The sequence below is a fragment of the Rhinatrema bivittatum genome, chromosome 14, assembly GCF_901001135.1.
Source record: "Rhinatrema bivittatum chromosome 14, aRhiBiv1.1, whole genome shotgun sequence".
In the NCBI taxonomy this organism is placed as follows: Eukaryota; Metazoa; Chordata; class Amphibia; order Gymnophiona; family Rhinatrematidae; genus Rhinatrema; species Rhinatrema bivittatum.
The window spans coordinates 20,875,200-20,897,976 of NC_042628.1; the positions used below are offsets into that span (position 1 = coordinate 20,875,200).

General features: G+C 45.0%; 1 protein-coding gene across 3 annotated transcripts in view; it reads right to left on the reverse strand.

Annotated features, from left to right (window-relative positions):
• Positions 1-3,539: 3,539 nt before the first annotated feature.
• LOC115075742 (multidrug resistance-associated protein 1-like) overlaps positions 3,540-22,777 on the reverse strand; it is a 149,241-nt gene continuing 130,003 nt past the window's right edge. For 2 of the 3 annotated variants that reach the window (XM_029576438.1, XM_029576439.1), the window contains exons 2-6: positions 14,825-15,025; positions 13,331-13,508; positions 11,786-11,947; positions 9,934-10,026; positions 3,540-3,709 (exon numbers count right to left, since the gene is read on the reverse strand). In XM_029576438.1, the coding sequence (XP_029432298.1) occupies positions 3,590-3,709; positions 9,934-10,026; positions 11,786-11,947; positions 13,331-13,508; positions 14,825-15,025 (754 nt within the window). In that variant the 3' untranslated portion in view covers positions 3,540-3,589. The remainder of the gene's footprint in view (positions 3,710-9,933; positions 10,027-11,785; positions 11,948-13,330; positions 13,509-14,824; positions 15,026-22,777) is intronic. The other variant, XM_029576440.1, reaches the window with a different exon arrangement.

Genomic DNA, 22,777 nt, shown 5'->3' on the forward strand with positions numbered 1-22,777 from the left:
AGATTCCTCAGGTATTACATCTTCCGTTTCTGATGAGAATCCCATCCAAGAAGATTCTTCTTCTGAATCAGAAGCTAACAGTGCCAGCGCTACCTTGTCACCGCGAAGTTTAGCTGGACACTTCTGTCCCCTGGCTGCTCTTGGGTGTGCAACTTTTGTCTGGCTAGACTGTGCCTCATCTTCACTCTCCTCCAAAACTACAGGGCCAGAAACACGTGGTGGCGATTGCAAAGTTTCATGGTCTGATTTCTTTTTTTTTTGCCATGGAACTGCCATCCCCTACAAAGACGTTTGATTGCGACAGTTGCCTTTTTAGCTGTACTGGTGGTGTTGCACTGGTGTCTTTTGCGGTGCCTCTGCTGCCATTCCCACTAAGTCGCTTGCATCTCTCTTTCCCTGACATTATGGATTTAATGTCAATGAGTACTAGTGGTAACACTGCCCACTGTCCCACAATAATAATGTTCGGTCTGTTTAAAATAACAAAATGAACAGACCCACTCAAGATGAATGCTCAGTCTCTTTAAAATAAGAAAATTAACAGACCCACTCAAGAAGAATGCTCAGTCTGTTTAAAATAACAAAATGAACGGACCCACTCAAGGACAATGCTTTTAAGTCTGTTTAAAAATAGCAAATTGAACAGACTCGCTGAAGGCAAATGTTCACTCTGTTTATGCCCACTGCCTGCCTGGCAATGCACGGAATTTGTGTGTGTGTGTGCAGTGAGTCCACACAGGACTAGCTTCCTTTTAAGTAGATAAGAGGCAGAGTACTGCCAGTGCCACCCCTGGCACTGCCCACCCAGCACTGAACCACTCAAGGACAATGCTTTTAAGTCTGTTTAAAAATAGCAAATTGACCAGACTCGCTGAAGGCAAATGTTCACTCTGTTTATGCCCACTGCCTGCCTGGCAATGCACAGAATGTGTGTGTGTGTGTGTGTGTGCAGTGAGTCCACACAGGACTAGCTTCCTTTTAAGTAGATATGAGGCAGAGTACTGCCAGTGCCAACCCTGGCACTGCCCAGAATAAAATGAACAGACTCACTCAATAACAATGTTCTTTTTTTTTTTTTCCCTAACAAAGAATCTGTTCTGTGTTGTCTATCAATTGTGGTTCTGTTCTGTGTTGTGTCTATCAAATCTGGTTCTGCTTTCTTGTCTGCCTCAGCCTGCCTGAGCCTGCACCCAGCCCGATCCCAAGCCCACCTCCCAACACAATCGCTGAAAATGTCCGTGATTCCTCGTGCTGCTGCTGCTTTTATAGTGCTGGCTCGTCAGGAAATCCTCAGAGAAGCACTGAATGACAGCGCGATTCGCTGCATTCAGTGCTTCTCTGAAAACGTGAACGCAGATTCGCTGCGTTCCGGTATCCATGCTGACCTGTCCCACCCTTTCCTGTGAGTCACTGCGACTCACAGGACAGGGTCAGACAGGTCGGCATGGTTACCGCAGGGGCGCCGCCATTTTCAGGTAATCCGGGGCGCGCATGGCGGTTCGCCGTATCCAACATAGCTATGTTGAATATGTTGGAAATCCGCTCGTATACGCCCCATCACTTTAAGTTAAAAAAAAAAAAAAAAGTAGCGTTTTACATATGCGGTCAATACGAATGCACACCCCTAGTGTCAATTGCTGCTGCTGGCAGATGAGCCAAGCTGGCAGGGACTGCTGCAGTTGTTGCTACCCTCTCCACCTGAGTATCCCTGCTCACTGTCTCTCTTACCTGATATCAGACATGTGCTTTCTCTCACATGCCATCTATCACACACGTTCTGTGTCTCCCCACATACGACTCTCTCTCACACACACATACACATTCCCCCCCCGTACAGACTCCCAGGTACACACCTACCCACTGGCTCAAACATACACTCTCAGGGCCGGGGCCTCTTCTTTAGCCCCTCTTTCCCCCTCCTCCTTTCTCTTTCTCTGTCCCCCTCCTCCTCTGTTCCCCTCCCTTCTCTCTCCCCCTCCTTGCTTCTTACCGCAAGCCGCCTGTGCTGTGCTGCATGGACATTTTGAAGATCAACAGTATGTGCAAATGGGCTATTTGCATATAGGGAAAGAAGGCCAATTCTGGTAAGTTATTCTGGAGTTGCAAGTCTGCAAAGGAACGCAAGCCTTGTGGTCCCCAAATGTGTGCCCAGGTCGTAATTCCCTGAAGCTACCATATACGAAAAGCAGGATTCTCCTGTCCAGGCCTAAATACCTTATGAACATAAAGGCTGGAACTGGTATGGTATTCCCTCTGTCCCAGAAGTCGAGCCCCATAAATCGGTGCCACAGTACTAATGTATCGAGAATGGAGGAGGGTAGCGTGGTCCCCAATTCTATAAGCCAAGTTCCCTTTGGTTGCCAAAGAAGGCTACAGAGCAGGACATGTCCAAGAATTTCCTGATTAATTTGCACCCCTTGTTTAGGTTGACGTATTTTATGCCAGTCTACCAATTTTTTTAAACTGGGCAGCCCAATAATATCGAGAAGGATTGGGAACATTTAGCCCTCCCAGAGCCTTAGAATGGAAAAGTACCCGCCGAGCCACCCTTGGTCTCTGCCCAGCCCAAATGAAGGACTGAAGAAACAGCAAGGAAGGCTGTCTAACAAAGCCATTGGGGCAGCAAAACAGGATTAGCAGCCAGTTTGGCTGCTAATCCTGTTTTGCTGCCCCCACAGCCCAAATGAAGGCCATGCATTTCCGCTGCCACAATTGAAGTTGGGAGTCAGACACTTTAGTGGGCAACGTCTGAAATAAGTACAGCAATTTCAGCAGGAGGGTCATTTTAAAGACCGCCATCCATCCCATCCAAGAAATGTGATATCTGCTCCACTCCTCCATGTCTTTAGCTAGTTTATTCCATAAGGGAATATAATTGAGGGCAAAGAGATCACGAGAGGCACTGAGTTGCACCCCCACGTATTTGATGTGGGAGCATGCCCCATCGGCATTGAAACTGCCCTTGTAATTGAGAGGCTACGTGGGGAGAAAGATTGATATTTAAAATCTGACTTTTCTACCTTTTTGCATATGGTGGACGTGCCCAATAGTGAGGAAATATTGGGACACAGTGACACAATGGCTCTCAGATATCATGGGTAGTACGGTAACTCAGGACCCAGTGGTCTTTCTGCTCCAAGCTCCCAGGGATACACACTATAGTACAGAAGATTATTTTTTACAAGCGTTATTAGCGGCACGTATGGAATTAGCGTGCTGTTGGAAAACAGAACGGATTCCCACCCTAGGAAGAGTGATAAAACGCTTGAAAAGTGTACATTATCTGAATAAACTCACCGCTCTTAGGTGGAAACAACTCGCCAAATTTGAATTGCGATGGCTATGTTGGATATCATGGAAGGGAGAGACACCTATTTCATAAGGTTCATAAGTATGTATAGATCCTGGAGACACTAACATAGCTAGGGGTACAATGTGCTTTCCAACACGGGATAGTTGCTCAGACTTGCAAAGGGAAATAGGACAGGGGTGGGTGGGAAGTAATAAAAACTCAGACACCTGTTAATAAACCATCAAAATTGTAACCTTTAAGTAAGTTGCTGGTTATGGATTATCCCAGTTTCTGGCCTCATGTTGCAAAATTGGGACCTTTTCTATGAGCTTCAGAGCATGATGTATAATATGTTTTGTTTGTGGTCCACTGGAGTGTTGGGATGTCTTGATCGGCCTCATCCAGGAGGAGGGAAGTCTACAAGTACAGAAAGTTAAACAGATAATTTAAGAAAGATGTTAAGTCGTGATATATCAATCTTTCTTCAATGTTCATCTCTCCCTTTCTACATGTATCATTATGATTTTATTATTAATATGCTGATTTTGTTTCAGCCACAGATGTAACCAAATTGGTTATTTTTGTCTTGTATTTCTGCTTAAAATTAGAAATAAAAAAAAAAATCTGACTTTTCCCAATTAAGTCTGAACCCTGAGACCCTGGCAAACGCCTCCATTTTGATAGTCAGGTTGGTTAGTGAAGTTTCAGGTTCAGTAAGCATGAGCAGGATATCATCAGCATATAGGGAGAGTTTAGATGAAATCTGTCGCACGGTCAACCCCCTTAGAGCCGCATGTCACCGAACAGTAAATCGCAAAAGGCTCTAGAAAGAGGACAAACAGCAGGAGGAAGAGAGGGCAGCCATGTCTAATGCCCCTACCTACTATAAAGGTAGATGAGTAACCATCATTAATCTTTAAGCAAGCCTTGGGGGCAGTATATAGTTGATGTAACCATTGTAAGTAGGGAGCCCCAAACCCCATTCTTTCCATTGTAAAGAAGAGGTATGGCCAGTGCACCATATTGAACGCCTTTTCGGCATCAATGGAGAGCGCTATGGTGGGTATGTTGTGTTTTGCAAACCATGTGCTATCACAAATTTTATGGACATTGTCTGCTGTTCTCCCAGGAATAAACCCTGACTGGTCCGAATGAACCAGTTGAGAGATAACTGTTCAACCAGTTCGCCAGGATTTTTGCCAAAATTTTCACATCAATATTCAAAAGGGATATAGGCCTATAAGATCCACAGAGAGTGGGATCCCTACCTGGCTTCACAAGTATAGTAATCCCAGCTGTGTTGGCATGAGAAGACAAGGTGGAGCCCGTCCTTAGAGAGTTAAAAAAGTTTAGGAGTACAGGAGCTAACACTGTTGCAAATTGTTTATAGAATCTAGGGGTATATCCATCCAATCCCGGAGATTTGCCCGATTTTAGGGTTTTGATAGCTTCATGTACTTCTAACAGGGTAACGTCTTTATCTAAAAATTGCCGCTGAATTGTCGTCAATTCGGGCAGGGGAATATCAGACAGGTAGTGATCTATATCCCTGTCTAAAATGATGAAGTCCGTACTATAAAGCTGAGTGTAAAACTGATGAAATCTGTGTCTAATTTAGGTATTATCCGTAAGAAGGGTGCCCTCTGAACTCTTAATTTTGGGAATGGTAGCTTGTGCTTGCCTGCATTTTAGCGTTTGTGCCAGATACCTCCTCGCTTTATTCCCTCCCTCAAAAAAACCGCTGTTGCGCCAGTGCTAACTGATGGGCAATCCGCGCCGAATCAAGTTGTGCTATTTTGTCCCTTGTTTCCTGGATAGCCTGTCGCAAAGGGAGGCGGGTAGTGTCGCGCATATGGGATTTTTCTAAGTTGTGAAGATGTGTCATCAGACCCTGCCATTCCCTGTCTATTTAATAAAAGATGCCCGGGATATAAAAGAGCCTCGTATAACACTTTAAGCATTCCCGGGATCCATACTCCCCGTATCATTAAGGTGCAAGTATTCTTGTATTTCCCTCACTATCTGACACTGAAACTCGCTATCGTCTAGTAAGGAATCGTTAAGGCGCCAGGAACGTTGTCCCGTATTATAATTTTGTAGTTGTAGTTGTAGCTTAAATCATATGGGCGCATGAGCCAACCAAACTATTGGTTCGATGTCTACGGCACGGACCAAATTTATTCGTGTCTTATCCAGCAGGAACATATCTAAGCGAGAGTAACAACTATGAGGATGCGAGTAAAAGGAACAACATCTGGATGTGGGAAATAGAGACCGCCAGATGTCTATCTCAGAAATAAGTGTGATTATGTTCTTGAGTGCTTTTCTCACAAGAAAAGAGTCTGAGCTGTATCCTGTCGAGTTGCCTAAATGAGGGTTGAGTGTCGTATTAAAATCACCACCCATAATCACACTCCCCCCTGCGTTATCTGCTATAATGGTGTGCAAGTGGGTATAAAAAGCCTCTTTTTGCCATGTCGGACCATAAATAGAAATGTGTGAATACCTTACTCGCTAGTTTTACATTGAGCAGAAGATAACGGCCTTAAGGGTCTGAGTGGGAATTCAGCAATACACAATGCAGGTCTTTACTAATGAGAATTCCCACCCCGTCATATTTAGCGTTTTTCGTCGCTGCAGCCCTATACTGCTGCAGGTAATTAGGATTTGTCATGAGGGCCTCATCACGCTTTCTAAGATTTGTCTCCTGAAGATAGATCACATCTGCCCTCAAAAGGCTCATTTCCTGAAAAAGAAGTCTACGGTTACGACCTGAGTTTAAGCCCTTAACTTTAAGGGATACAAATTTAAACGGAAGCCATTGAGAGCTATGTGTCGCCCCGCCATCTGTTCAATATATTCCAACATAAAACTTCTCTGCGATATGAAGAGATTGTAGAGTGTCCAAACCATATATATTGAAAGTGTCTGGTCCAATAAGGTAGAGTTAAGACCTGATACATAGATTTAATACTACACCATTTGCTCCCCTGTTCATTGCCACTTTTATGCATGTGAATGTTAGTTATCCCCTCTTCCCCCTCCCCTTAACCACCTGGGAAGAAACTAATCGTTCCCAACATCTACTGGAGAAATGACCCATACTGAAACAAAGATGAGGCCACCCATCTTCGGAGCTTCTGTAAATAAAGCTATCAGAGCAATAACTGACATCTCTCACTAAGTCCCATCAAACAAAATCTCAAAATACAAGAACATGTAGCCTCCAAAGAAAATAAAAAGAAAACAAAAACCAACTGAATACCAGTTGGTTTTTGTTTTCTTTTTATTCCCCAATCTAGGTCCCAGAGATGTGTGTGCCATCTTGATCTGGGTGCTGAGGTTGGGTCCCCAGTCATCTGCGTGCGTCTCCCCCAGTATCAAGGCACATTTTTTGAATCACCAAAATACAGTCTGTATATTATCCTAGGACAAGCAGGATGCTAGTCCTCACATATGGGTGACGTCACCAAAGGACAGGTTTTACTTTACCCTTCGGTGCAAAGTAAAACCTGTCCTTTGTGAAATCAGAGAGGGATTGTCAAATAGTTCAGGTAGGTGCATCTTCTCTGGAACCATCGCTAGTATTCCTCCTCAGTCTGCGGCTGCCTTTGAGTACACGTTGCCAACGGGGTATCACAGGGCGAGATCCTTTAGGGGGCGGTGGGATTTGAGGCCGGGACCTCCACTGACATACCAGCCTCCTTCACAGCCTGTATTGCTTCATCCAGCATGTGTGCTCTGTATGATTTCCCATCCACTTGAAACCATAGTCCAAATGGGAAGAGCCACCGATATTGCACTTTCCCTGCTGATAAAGCTGTGGTAATAGGTTTAAACACCAACCTCTTCCGCAATGTAGTGGCAGCAAGATCCGCATACACAGCAATATCATGTTCTTCCCAGCGCCAAAAGCGTTTGTCTCGCTGCAGTTGCTATTTTGTCCTTATAAGCGTAGGAATGGAAACATACCACTATGTCTCTTGGTTTATTCCCCAATCTAGGTCCCAGAGATCTGTGTGCCATCTTGATCTGGGTGCTGAGGTTGGGTCCCCAGTCATCTGCGTGCATCTCCCCCAGTATCAAGGCACATTTTTTGAATCACCAGAATACAGTCTGTATATTATCCTAGGACAAGAAGATGCTAGTCCTCACATATGGGTGATGTCATCGAACCGAGCCCAGCGTAGGAAACCTGTCAAAGTTTCTAGAAACTTGTCTGGCCCTGAGAGGCCACTGAGCATGCCCAGCATGCTATGATATTCTCTGCCACAGGTGTCTCTTCAGTCTTCGCTTTTCCGCGCTGCCTCACGCATCGCGGGACTGGAGCCATTGCGTTCTTCGCAAATTCTTGCGTGACTAAAAAAAATATTAGAATTCTCAATATTCTCTCAAAAGTCTCACGGGATATTTCTCGCCGGCTGGTCGCCCTTCTCTGTACTGCTTCCATCTTGTCTTTGTCTTTTTGTAGATACGGTCTCCAGAACTGAACACAGTATTCCAGGTGAGGCCTCACCAAGGACCTGTACAAGGGGATAATCACTTCCCTTTTCTTACTCGATATTCCTCTCTCTATGCAGCCCAGCATTCTTCTGGCTTTTGCTATCGCCTTGTCGCATTGTTTTGCAGACTTCATATCATTAGACACTATCACACCAAGGTCCCTCTCCTGCTCCGTGCACATCAGCCTTCCCCCCCCCCATCAAATACAGTTCATTCGGATTTCCACTCCCCATATGCATGACTTTGCACTTCTTGGCATTGAATCCCAGCTGCCATATCTTCGACCACTCTTCCAGTTTCCTTAAATCCCGTCTCATTCTCTCCACTCCTTCCGGCGTGTCCACTCTGTTGCAGATCTTAGTGTCATCCGCAAAAAGACAAACCTTACCTTCTATCCCGTCCGCAATGTCGCTCAAAGATATTGAACAGGACCGGTCCCAACACAGATCCTTGTGGTACACCACTTAAAACCTCTCTCTCTTCAGAGAAAGTTCCATTTACCATCACGCATTGTTTTCTGTCCGTCAACCAGTTTTCAATCCAGGTCACCACCTCGGCACTCACTCCTAAGCTTCTCGTTTTATTCACCAGTCTCCTGTGCGGAACCGTATCAAAAGCTTTGCTGAAATCCAAGTAGATGACAGAGCGCTCTTCCTTGATCCAATTCCTTGGTTACCCAGTCAAAAAAGTCAGATTTGTCTGACAGGATCTTCCCCTGGTGAATCCATGTTGCCTCTGGTCCATCAATTCTCCAGACTGTAGATATTTCACTATTCTCTCTTTCAGCAGTGATTCCATTACTTTTCCCACCACCAAAGTGAGGTTAACCGGTCTGTAGTTACCAGCCTCCTCTCTGTTCCCACTCTTGTGAAGCGGGACCACCACCGCTCTTCTCCAATCTCTCGGCACCACTCCCGTTTCTAGGGATCTATTGAACAGGTCACACAGTGGACCCGCCAGAACATCTCTGAGCTCCCTCAGTATCCTTGGATGAATCCCATCAGGCCCCATGGCTTTGTCCACTTTCAGATTCTTTAGCTCTTCCCATACATTTTCTACTGTAATATAATTGACAGGCTGATACAGTACAGTGCACTCCGACAGAGCGCACTGTTAGCCAGCATTTGGATGCGCGTTTGACGCGCTAGCTTGACCCCTTATTCAGTAAGGGATAATAGCGCGTACAAAAAGCGCGTCCAATCCCCCCCGAACCTAATAGCGCCCGCAACATGCAAATACATGTTGATGGCCCTATTAGGTATTCCCGTGCGATTCAGTAAGTAAAATGTGCAGCCAAGCCTTAACTAAAATATGATAAACTCCCATGTGGATGTTTGAGAAAACAAAATTGCTTACCTGGAAGATGTGCGTGGCTCATTATTCTGTTATCCATGGAGAACAATCGCTACAGGTAAGTAATTTATTCCCCCACCCACCGACGAGCAGGATAAATCAGCCACAAGGGTGGGAGTCCCTAGCAAAGAACTTGACTTGATGCCCTGAGTGAGCAGATGCCACCCTCAAGGACATCTCACCCTTGGTTTCAAAACAATGCCTACACAGTTTGTGATGATCACAGCCAGAGACATCTCAAAGATGCAGCAGGGGTAACACTTGAAATCTCTCAGCTTTTTGGTCATTATACAGAAAACAGCCTAAACAAGATTAAAATCTGAAATCTTTGCAGAAAAGGCAGTTGATCAAGGTCATGGAAAGAGGCCACACAAAAAAACAGCAGGGCCAGGTGACCCAACAAAACCCCCTTAAACTTGAAAAATGCTACTAAACCTAAGGGAAACCACCGATTTTTTGGAGAGCCGAGGATGCCTGAAACTGTGAGAAAAATACCCGACGTATGAAGAGAATGGAAGAAAGATGCATCCAGCACCACCACCTCAGACAAAAAAAAAAATAGACTGAGAGGGCCCCACGCAGCAGTGGCAGTGGCTACAGGATAGGTGGGAAGTCCCGAGCAGGCCCCAAAGATTTGGAAGCTTTACAGAGCTTTTAAGAAAAATGTTCCGTGCCGATGACACCACCCAACTTGTGTGGTTGATATATCCTTCGTGCCTATGCAAGAGTAGGAAAAAGAACCGGGGATGAGCTTGGCACCGTTCCATCAGTTAAGGTTTGGATACCTGCAGTTTTTTAACCTTCACACCAAAGACGATCATGAGTGGGACGTTCAGGAAAAAGACAGCCACGCCGGCCAGTACTGCTACTCCCAAAGTCTTGGACGAAAGAGAAGAGAACATCGGAAAGGTTAGAGTCCATTCACAGACTGCGACAGTACAAGGCTGAAGCCTCCTTCCCCTGCGGGTCTCCGATTTTCCAGGGAATGGCTGCACTGTTATCCCCGAGTCTTTTGGGGCTTTCTGTGTGTACACAGGCAGGATCTAACCTCTCAGGGGGATAAGGTCAGTTGATAAGTGTTTTATCAATCAACCATCGACAGCTACAGAACCTTCCCACTTCCGTGGTAATCAGTAAGTCGGGAATACAAGAAGAGGCAGTCTGAGCAATTTTGCACATTAGGGAGATGCAAAGGGTTCTTATTTATTTTTTGTTTCATGGGTGGCAGGTTTCCATTCTGCTTTATTTTTTAAATGTTAGTTTTGCTTCGTGTAGCAGCCAGCCTTCCCCTGCAGGGAAAAATTGAAATTCTGAAAAATAAAATGAAGTCGCGCCGGTCCTTCTCCCCATCCCCCCCCCCCCGATCACCCTCCCTCCCAGCATAGCCATCACCATAAGCGTCTTCGCAGAGCAGGAGCACCCCCACCCCATATGCTCCTACCTCAACAGTGCTGTATTCAAAATGGCGCCGGTGAGTCCTGAGGCGGGAACGAAGGTTCGGATTTATATCCATGCAACAAAATGGCACCGTCCTCCGAGCCCAGCGGCGCCGTTGTAAATAGAGCACCAGTGGGGCGGAAGCATTTGAAGGATCGCTCCGGCTCTGCCGCTTACGATTATGGGTAAATCGGGAAGGAGGGTGTCCAGGAGATAAGGGGGGAGGGGGGATGGGGAAAAGGTTCCCCCGCTAATTTATTTTTCAGAATCATGATTTTGCCAGCAGGGGAATGGAGTCCCAGGCTTGGTTGCTACTGCCATTTTTTTTTTTTGTGAAAAGAAATCAAACTACATTTTCTTCATTTTTCATTGGTTTCATTTATAAAATGAAAAAAAAAAACATTCACAGACATTCCTGTTTCATGTTAAACAAAAGCACATCCTTACCTATACTGGGAACGGGGTAGATTAAAAAAAATTGGTTGATGATAATTTACAATTGTAGCACAGTACAGTGCATGTCTACATAACACACACCATTATTGCTAGAAATAAAATCTTGCCCTGTAACACAAGTATATGTTACAGCAGTCTCATAAAGCTAACAAATTGTGTTTATAATACGTTGCTTGGCTCCAAGTCAATTAATTTGTTCCACTTAATAAGGACTGAATGGATATTAGCTCAGTCCATTAAAAGGAGTGAGTGTTTCAACTTAAAAAAAACAAAACACAACACAAGGCAGTTTGCTAGGCCTTTATAAGTTATTACTCAGCAGCCTGAGCTAAAAGGGATTTATTTGGGGAGGGGACCTGCCAGTAACCTCCTGCTTCTTAGTAGCCAGAGATTGTTCCCAGCTCACTTAATCCGGGCATTGCAGGGACGGCCAGAGAGGCATCATCCAGAGCCCTGCAATCACGCGCCCTAAATCTGGCCACTAGGTGTCGCTGTTATGAAATGACGGAGAGAGACCTCCCTCCCCACCCAGGGGACGAGAACGCTGCCTCCGCAGCAACCCCGGCCAGCCTGAAGAATGGAAGACACGAGTCAGGAACGCTGCTGCTGCTTAGCCATCAAGATAACCCATGAGGGGTCTTGAAGGACACAACACTACCAGCCCCAACTCAGCTAAGGTAAAGACGCCCCCGAGGTTAAACTTGTGGTCACGGACTAAGAGCACACCCCCCTTGTTGGTGCTACCTGCCACAAGAAGTACATTGCCACCGCAATAGTCAGTGGTGCTGACCACATGTAGTTGAGGCAGGTGGCAAGATCCATCAGTTTCTGTATGTCTGAAGAGATCAGATTAACAATCTCCCCGGCAGATGAGTTCTTTCTTCCTGCATGTGATATAATCAAAGCCTACGCAGAGAGAAATTTAAGATGAGACTGCACCCGAGAATCTTCTTCCATGTTTTTAAGCGGAGATTACACAGGAAAATCATAAAGCAGGGCCACCTTTACGACCTTAGAATCTGTAAAAATTTAAAAGGTGGAAGGTGCGATCTATGCTTACAGTGCAGTAGCTAAGCATGTACCCAGCTGATTTTAGTCAGGAAACCGAGCACAAGAGTTGTAGATAGGGTGATCAGCCTCTATACTCCAGCTTCTGTTTTATAGTATTTCACCTTAAACTCCCAGAATAATTGTAAGTCAGAGAAAAGGAGCCAGGACTGAATCACCTGATTATCAAATTGAGGCAGGTGTCCAATTTAGCTGAAGACCAATGGAATACTGGTATAGTACATGACATCCTACTGAAAGGCTCCTGTCTTTTTTGGCTCAGCAGCTTCCTCCTCTTCCTTTTGGCTTCTGGCTTAAATCTGAACTGGACTACGATGCCAAAAGCCTTCATTTCCCGTTTTCCTGGATTTCCCCCATTTTAGAATTCCATTCCCCAGACCGACTGCAGCTCTCTCCAGAACCCTAGTATGCATGCACCCTGAAACTGTCCACTAGGTGTTGCTGTTGTGTAGAGGCAGAGACTCTCTCTTCCCGCCCTGGTGCTGTGGACCCTGCCTCTGCGGCAACCTTAGTTCCAGCAGGCTAGGCCAGGGAACTGAATCCTGGTCTCCTGCACGGCAGTGGGCTGCATGGTCAAACCAATCACCCAGCCCAGGGTCTTATTTTTACAATGTGGCTTTTAATCACTAGAAAGATGCTCGGTTGAATCATAAGTGGAAAGCAATTTGGGCTAGTTTCACGATTCAGCCTAGAATCTTCCTCGTGATAAAATGTATGGGTGCCCGGATGATGCAGTGAGATTAGGGTTTATTCTGGAGCCCAGCTCCTGGTTCTAGAGCCACCTGGGATCGGACATGCTGTGAAGGTACTGCTCACAGACCCTGGGGTTGGGGCGGGGAAAGATAGGGCGTTCCGGTCACCTGCAACAGTGACATCTAATGGTCAAACCCAGGGTGTGCACACCAAATTCTGGAGAAAGCAGCAGTCTGGAGCCCTCAGCCAGAAGACCCTCTCTCCAGATTAGGCGTAAAACCTGGGGAGGGGAATTGAAGGCCATTGGCACCTAGCAAGGACCATTTCCACTTGAGTTGGAAGGCCAAGGAGGAGGAAGATTCTAGGGCAAATAAATACATTTTTTTTTAAAAAACCCTCTGAATGTGTAAAAATGTCTCTATCCGACTTGCACATTTCCTTTTCACAAATGTCGTTACTTCTGCCAGGCCGACACAGCACTCGTTCCCTGTTTACCAACATGCAAGCGCTAGCAATGCCGGCTCTCACCTTCCTATAGACGCAGCCCACCACCGCCGATTTCAGCCTCATTCCCGTCACGCAGCAGACGTAATCATGGTGATGAATAAAGAGGGACTGTGCGCAGGGGCAAACGAAGAGCAGAGCGGCACAGAGAAACCCCTGCCAGGAGGGAGCGGCGGGATCCTTCGAAAAGGTCAACAGCCACCTGAGTCGGGAAAAGCAAAATCAAGGGAAGGGTCGTTACAGCTCCAGGTCCCCGGTTCATTTCCCACTGCTGGCGGACCAGCCGTCCCACATTCAGCTTTCCGCAAATCAAAAAGAAATGGGAGGTTAATAACAGGGAAAAAATAATTCTGGCAATCAGTCCGTTCAGTTCCCTAACTCTTTGAAAGTTCCTCCGGACTCTGAGGAAGTTCAGGCTAAGTGAAGGTTAAGAAAAAAAAAAAGGATGCCACATGGCTTAACAGAGCCAAGCCCAGATGATTTGAGTTGGAAATCTAATCAGCCACCCTGCTACAGACCAGATCCGAGGCATGACCCTAAGGATTCTTGGATGCTCGGCAGAGGTGCTTCAGAACATATTTTCTCATTGATTTCTATCCAGAAGTCCCTGCAGTTTTCAGGACTAAATTCTCAAAAACGGTCAGGAACTAGAAACACAAAATCTGAAGAGGCGCGTGTAAATCAGGCATACGTGCACAGCATGGATTGCCAGCAGGCCATAAAGTTCTGAATACGTGGCTTCCCTATATGGACTCATTATCGCCACATACTAGAAAGTCTGTTCTGAACTCCTATTGCTGGGCCTATCTTGGTTGATGGGGGAGTGGGGGGGGGGGGTATATGGAATTTCAAGCCTTTGACTTTTCTCTCGTCCGAGTTTACTATGTGCCTGATCTGTTAAGGAATAAAACCATCAGGTTACCCTTTCTGTTGTGTATGATCTATGCTGTTGGAGTTATTGTACTGCTCATCCTAATAATAAAAAAATAGATTTAAATCAACAATGGTCACGTAAGTGCATCTCGATACATGCAGTAAAGGGCCACTCGAGGAAGGCTAATGGCTTACACCTATAATCGGCCCAATTTCAAACTCAGTGTACGGGTTTTACCTTGTGTTTGAAATTCAAAGAAGTTTTTTGTGCTCGCCTGTAAGCAGATGCAAACATCGGCCATTATGCAAAATGCTTTGGGATGGCAGTGCAAGATGATTGCCGTAGAACTAAGCATGGTTTCCTTCTCTCAGATAAGTGCACACTTAGCTACAGGACACCAGAAGAAAGGAACTCAGGGCACCAAGGGATAAATCGAATCTCTGAATCTAAGTCACCTGATGCTTTTGGCACCAGCTTAATTCAGCCAAGGCAAGGCAGGTAAGTGCTTTTACACGCTCGTGACAACGATGGCCACCAACACGACACTTCACAACAGTGACCAAATCGTGCGAGCTCCAGACGTTTCCATTCAATGGCACCTGGTCCTTACTTCTATTTGATACTCAAGATTCCCTTGTAAGTACCTCAGTATTTGTGGTGTGATGAATATGAAAAGAGTGAACAAGACCATAAAGAGAGTAGCCAGCAGGTAATAGAGCCCAAATGCTTTACAGATGATCTTCAAAAGCAATTTCCAATCCATCTCCATTTTAGGACATTTTATAAGGACCTCTGCTTCGCAGCCTCCTCCGTTTTGTTGTGTCTGATCTCTCTGGACCTCAATTCTGCCAAGAGAAAACATGGGTACAAACGCCTTGGGGTAATTGTTTAACGATTTTTCATTTTTTTTTTTTTTAACTTATAAAAGATTTGGTATCCAGGCCAATGTTCGCTGTACACTACGCACAATTGCGCGCGCAGACACGGATCTTAAAATAAGCGCACAGAGGAAAACAGCACACAAGGAAAATAGAGTGGAGTTTCAAAGAACACTGCACAGAAATGCACACACTTACGTTGCACACGAGAACTTTTTTCTGCAAACAGTCCACAAAAAATTAGAGGGACTGTGTGCACAACACCAAGACAGTTCACAATAAAAACTCATTTATAAAGCTGATAAACATAACTATGCAAAAAGAATAAAACATCTCATTACAATTAAATGTGTGTCATCACTTTCACCCCTTTACTAACCGCACTGTTCTATCCATTTCAACATTCGGTTTCTTTTTGCCCTATTCTGTTACCCACTCTCCAGCCACGTGACCTTAACTCAGTATTTCACCTTTGGCCCCCCCCATAGACTTCCTTGAAAAGCCACAATTTAATCTTCTTTCTAAAAAAAAAAAAAAAAAAAGCCCGATGGAAATCCCTGGAGAGTACATTTCAGAAAGCCGGGCCGTAATAAGCAAACACCAGCCGCTACTAGGAGCTCAGCCTTCTCTCTTTCAGAGACGGTAACATCAGTAAACCTTGCTGTGCACGTCTTCACGACCGGCCGAAGCGCTCTGCTAAACAGTTTGGGAAACCACTCAAAAATAAAAAGTGAAGCCTTAAATTTGGATCTCATCTCTTGTTGGACTGTTTGCAGTTTCCTACTCAGCTCTTTCAGCTGTGGCAAAGGGCTGTAGATCACTGGTGCGGATGGAAGTTCCACCTCCCCTTTTCCAAGGTAACTCACATCACCTCCACCACCCTCCCACACACCCTGAATTTCAGTTGCTTTAATGTGGAGGTCAGTATTGAAAACCAGCACCCTGAAAGAGTGATCTGGCTAGCTGCATAAGTTGGTGGGTTCCGGAGGCAGGCGGGAGGCGTTTTGGGGAGGAGTGGAGATAGCTGTATAAGTTAACCAGCTAATTCTGATATTCGGAGTTAGCCGGTTAAGTTATGAGGCTAACTCTTGTCGTGCCTCAGTTCCTTTTGTTGGTTGGACCAGCGCTCTTCATGGTCATCCAGCCGAGTGTCTGCCTTGTCAATCCGGCGTGCCATTTCAGCATGATCATCCCGCATCTCTTGTAAGGTAATGGCCAGCTCAGATTTAAACGTTTTTAGATCTTGGCGGATTTCAATGAACCAGGATCTCATGTCAGTGCGGGTCAGGGGTTCAGAGTTCGCTCCCCTCGTGTCACCACCGCCATCACCTGGCTTCTCAGACTCTATATCTGCCGCCATCTTGTGTGTTTCTGCCTCAGAATCTTCTCCCGTCTTGTTGTAGGAGAATTTTTTGAAATCTATCGGGGTTTTTTTTTTTTGGCGGTCATACTCCGGGGGATTTCCTGTACCGATTGTGATGGGTTTTGTTCCAAAGCGCTAAGATGGCCGCTGTTTTCACCCAAAAATAGCTCTGGTAGAAGAGGAGCTCCGCTCCTAAGCGTCCAGCATGGGAAGTGATGTCACTTCCTCCCAACCTAACTAATTTTTGAATGTTTTGTCCATTCCTGCAGCTGCTGTGTCAGATGTGACAAGAAACAATATGGATGAGGGTGTAGAAGGTGATTCAGACTCTTTCCACGCCTGAATTCATATTCCGACATCACCGATGAGAACCCTCCCACTGAGACCTAAGTGGTCGAGGACATGCAGCCTGAACAACTTTGGATGCTGACCCTGCAGGAGGACACCCTTGAAACACAGCCAGCAGAGCAGCAAGTGGAGGAGGTTGGCATGCCCATCATCTGCCTAAATGAGCTTGCCAACATGGTGACCAACCTAATAGAACATCAGCAAGGTCACAACGCTGCTGTTGGAGGGGTGGACGGAGTCCAATCGGTCCTCCTCAGTGGAGCACAGGACTTGGTGAGAGAGGTAACGGTGGTGGGGCCGCTTGGCAATAGTGATCATAATATGATCAAATTTGATTTAATGACTGGAAAAGGAACAGTGTGCAAATCCAAGGCTCTCGTGCTAAACTTTCAAAAGGGAAACTTTGATAAAATGAGAAAAATGGTTAGAAAAAAACTGAAAGGAGCAGCTACAAAAGTAAAAAAATGTCCAAGACGCGTGGTCATTGTTAAAAAATACCATTCTAGAATGGAATACATCTGGTATTTTCCAGATGTATTCCACACATTAAGAAAGGTGGAAAGAAGGCAAAACGATTACCGGCATGGTTAAAAGGGGAGGTGAAAGAAACTATTTTAGCCAAAAGATCTTCATTCAAAAATTGGAAGAAGGATCCAACAGAAGAAAATAGGACAAAGCATAAACATTGGCAAGTTAAATGTAAGACATTGATAAGACAGGCTAAGAGAGAATTTGAAAAGAAGTTGGCTGTAGAGGCAAAAACTCACAGTAAAAACTTTTTTAAATATATCCGAAGCAGAAAGCCTGTGAGGGAGTCAGTTGGACCGTTAGATGATCGAGGGGTTAAAGGGGCACTTAGAGAAGATAAGGCCATCGCGGAAAGATTAAATGATTTCTTTGCTTCGGTGTTTACTGAAGAGGATGTTGGGGAGGTACCCGTAATGGAGAAGGTTTTCATGGGTAATGATTCAGATGGACTGAATCAAATCACGGTGAACCTAGAAGATGTGGTAGGCCTGATTGACAAACTGAAGAGTAGTAAATCACCTGGACCGGATGGTATACACCCCAGAGTTCTGAAGGAACTAAAAAATGAAATTTCAGACCTATTAGTAAAAATTTGTAACTTATCATTAAAATCATCCATTGTACCTGAAGACTGGAGGATAGCAAATGTAACCCCAATATTTAAAAAGGGCTCCAGGGGCGATCTGGGAAACTACAGACCGGTTAGCCTGACTTCAGTGCCAGGAAAAATAGTGGAAAGTGTCCTAAACATCAAAATCACAGAACATTTATTTATTTATTTATTTAAAATTTTTATATACCGGCATTCATGTTGCAAACACATCATGCCGGTTTACATATAACAGGGGTGTACAGTAAACAATTCAATAACCTATTTGTGTAGAAGGAAGCAGTTGCAAATAACAAGGTAATAGAACTGGGAGGAGAGAAGAAAAGAAAGAGAATAACATTAGGTATAGGTATTTACATTAGTAATAACATTTTTACATGTGGAAGTGGTAGAATCTGGCTGAATAGAATTAATCGGTGTCCGGGAAAGCTTTTTTAAACAGCCAGGTCTTAAGTCTCTTCCTGAAGGTTGGGAGGCTGGGCTCCTGTCTAAGGTCCGGTGGGATGGAGTTCCATAGAAGGGGGCCGGCTGTTGAAAAGGCCCGATCTCTCAAGGTAATGTGTTTGGTAGTTTTGGCTGGGGGCACTTGAAGAGATCCTCTGAGTGTGTCTCTTGTTGGTCTGGAGGAGTTATAAATTTGGAATGGGACTTGTAAGTCGAGTGGGGTGTGTTGATGGATGGTTTTGTATATTATGGAAAGAGATTTGTAGAGGATTCTAAAGTGAACAGGCAACCAGTGGAGATCTTTTAGGATTGGAGATATATGGTCCCTCCTCCTGGAGTTTGTCAGTAATCTTGCCGCAGCGTTTTGTAACATCTGGAGGGGTCTAGTATAGGAGGAAGGTAGGCCCAGAAGGATAGAGTTACAGTAATCGATCTTAGAAAAAATGATAGCTTGTAGAATGGTTCTGAAGTCCTGAGTGTGGAAGAGTGGTCTAATTCTTTTCAGAACTTGGAGTTTGTGGAAACAGTCCTTGGTGGTTCTGTTGATGTAAGCTTTAAGGTTCATCCGGTTATCAATTAATACTCCTAGATCTCTCACCTGTGTAGTAGTTGGGATAGTTGGAGGATTAGAGATGGCATTATTATCTGGGGAGATGAGAAGCAGTTCTGTTTTAGAGGAGTTTAAAACTAGGTTTAGGTTAGCCAGGAGATGTTTAATTTCGAAGAGACAGTTTTCCCAGTGAACCAATGTTTTTGTGTAAGATTCTTTAATGGGTATCACGATCTGGATGTCGTCGGCGTAGAGGAAATGTTTGAGGTTAAGGTTGGAGAGGAGTTGGCAGATAGGTAAAAGATAAATGTTAAAGAGTGTAGGTGACAGTGAGGAGCCCTGGGGGACTCCTATGGATGCGTCCATTCGTGAAGATTCTTTGTTCTGTATCTTAACCTTGAAGCCTCTGTTGGAGAGAAAAGATTTAAACCATGAGAGAGCGGTGCCTGAGATACCTATAGAAGCCAGAATGGAAGTGAGAATGGAATGATTGACCGTATCAAAGGCGGCTGATAGGTCCAGTAGAATTAAGAGGAAGGATTGGCCTTTGTCAAGGCCCATTAATATGAAGTCAGACATGGAGATGAGGAGGGATTCTGTGTTCAGTGACTTGCGAAATCCGTATTGTGATTGGAATAGGATTTTGTTTTCTTCTATGTATTCGGAGAGTTGAGTATTGACAACTTTTTCTAGAATCTTGGCTATGAATGGGAGATTGGCGATAGGACGGAAGTTGTTGGGGTCTTTAGGATCCAAGTTGGGTTTCTTGAGTAGAGGTTTGATGGAGGCCAATTTGAGGTCGTCAGGATATAGTCCTTGGGAGAGTGAGCAGTTTATGATGTCCGACAAGGTTTTAGCGATGGAGTCAGGGATGGCCAGGAGCAGTTTGGTGGGGATAGTATCCAAAGGATGGGAGGAAGGTTTCATTCTTCTTATAAGAGTTTGTATCTCTAAGATAGAGATGGGTTCAAGTGTTTCCAGACCATTGTTGTTGAGGGATGATTGTTGAAGAGACTGGTAAAGAGCAGGGTCGGTGGGATTAGAAGGCAGATGAGTTAGAAGGCTGTTGACTTTGTTGTGAAAATGAAGAGCAAGTTCTTCAGCTTTGGGTTGTGCTAGGTCGTTGGGAATCTCCTGTGGGATGATTTGGGTGAGATTGGAGACATAGGCGAAGAGGGCTTTTGCGTCGAAGATTAAGTGGTGAATCTTGGATGCATAGTAGTCCCTTTTGGATTTAGAGGTAGTTGACTTGTATTGATGGAGGGTGGCTTTGTAGATGGATTGTGTATTGGTGCTTGGGGATTTGCGCCAGTCGCTCTCTTTCTGTCTTAGATTTTGTTTTAGCTTTCTTAGTTCTTCCGTGAACCATGGTTGTCTTTTGGAGGCGTTTGGGAGTGATTTTTTGGTTGCTAGCGGACATAGCTTGTCGGCTATGGAATCTGTGATGGTTTTCCAAGAGCGGAGAGCTGTGTTCGGGTTTGAGAGATCAATGGATGGAAGTTGAGAGGCTAGGTGGGAGCTGAGGTCTTCTGTAGAGCAGGATCTTCTGTATGGGAAAGATGGTGAGGGCCCTTTGGAGGTGGAGGGTTTGTTCAATGAGAATGCGGTTGAGATAAGTGAGTGATCAGACCAAGGGACCTTCTTGCTTTTGAGGCGTGAAGAATGTTTGATGCCTGGGTTAATAAAGATAAGATCCAGCGTGTGGCCTGCTTTGTGTGTGGGTTTGGTAACTAGTTGTTTGAAACCCAGGGCTGAGAGGGCAGAGAGAAAGGATTCACAGCTGGATGATGGGGTAGGATTGTCCACATGCAGATTAAAATCTCCTAGGATAATTGCTGGAGCGTCCAGTTTGATGAGGGTTGTGATTTCCTCTACTAAGGGGGAGGGGTCTGTCTCAAGGAGGCCCGGAGGGGCGTAGACGAGTAGGATTTGTAGTTGTTCCGAGGTGAAGAGACCCATTTCTAGTTTAGAGTCTGAGTTGTATGGGTGCTGGATGAACCCGAGGTCTTTTTTTGATGCAAATAGGAGTCCTCCTCCTCTTTTTTTCAGTCGGGGGATGGAGAAGATGTCGTAGTTTGATGTGGGAAGTTGGTTTATAATTGCTGTGTCCGTGGGTTTGAGCCATGTTTCTGTTATAGCACATATATCTGGTTTGGTATCAAGGAGATAGTCGTTGAGGATTAGAGATTTCTTGGACAGAGATTGTGCATTGAATAGTGAAAGTGAGAATACAGTGAGGCCTAAGAGTTGGGTGATGGGTGTTATCAAAATTGGGGTGAATGATTTAAGGTTTCGGTGTAGCGCCTGTCGTTTGTGTTGTAGTATGAATGATCTGTTCGGTTTTCCTATTGCTGACAGGCTGTGTTGTAAAATAGGTATTGGGAAGGTGGGGAACATTTTAGCGTGTAGCGCTTGTGTTGTAGTGGTGCTGCGTTAGTGCTGTTGATGGACCGGGGGGCGAAGGCAGTCTTTGTGAGTCTTTTGTTTTAATGTAGAGTGCTGAGAGGTAGTTGTTTTGCTGTTGCTTGAGTGTTGTTTGCTCAGGATGGTTGCTTGTTCAGGATGGTTGCTTGCTGAATGCTTGCAGGATGGTTGCTTGCTGAATGCTTGTAGTATGGTTGTTTGCTCAGGATAGTTGTTTGCTGACTGTTTGCAGGGTGGTTGTTAGCTGAATGCTTGCAGGATGTTTGTTTGTTTGCTGAGCACTTGTTGAATGCTTGCAGGATGGATGCTTGTTGAGAGCTTGCTGAGATGACACTGGCTGGGTGCAGTATGGTGCTTGCTGGGAGAGAGCTGGAAGAACGTGAAGCAAGATGGATGCTGGCTTACTTATGGGGGTTCACATTGGTTTCAATATAACCAATTAGGTTACTTGCTGTTAGGAGGATAATGGATGAACCAGCTATTATCTTAGTCATGTGAGAAGTTGGTGGAAACCATCAAACATTTAGAGGAAGGATCCCTCAATATGGGAAAGGTCTTTTTGTTTAGCCTGGTGTTGCTTGGGCTGGTCGTCCAGGAGTTTCACTGTTCATTCCGAGGAAGCGGTGCGGTGGTAATGCTTAGAGATGTCCGAGCGTGCAGGGAGCCACATCTATGTCCTTCTGGGCTGTCTGCAGGGGCTGCTCGAAGGGGCGCTCAAAGGGGCAGGCCCCTTTTTTGAACATATAGAAAGACATGGTTTAATGGAACAAAGTCAGCATGGCTTTACCCAGGGCAAGTCTTGCCTCACAAATCTGCTTCACTTTTTTGAAGGAGTTAATAAACATGTGGATAAAGGTGAACCGGTAGATATAGTATACTTGGATTTTCAGAAGGCGTTTGACAAAGTTCCTCATGAGAGGCTTCTAGGAAAAGTAAAAAGTCATGGGATAGGTGGCGATGTCCTTTCGTGGATTGCAAACTGGCTAAAAGACAGGAAACAGAGAGTAGGATTAAATGGGCAATTTTCTCAGTGGAAGGGAGTGGACAGTGGAGTGCCTCAGGGATCTGTATTAGGACCCTTACTGTTCAATATATTTATAAATGATCTGGAAAGAAATACGACGAGTGAGATAATCAAATTTGCAGATGACACAAATATGTTCAGAGTAGTTAAATCACAAGCAGATTGTGATAAATTGCAGGAAGACCTTGTGAGACTGGAAAATTGGGCATCCAAATGGCAGATTAAGTTTAATGTGGATAAGTGCAAGGTGATGCATATAGGGAAAAATAACCCATGCTATAATTACACGATGTTGGGTTCCATATTAGGTGCTACAACCCAAGAAAGAGATCTAGGTGTCATAGTGGATAACACATTGAAATCGTCGGTTCAGTGTGCTGCGGCAGTCAAAAAAGCAAACAGAATGTTGGGAATTATTAGAAAAGGAA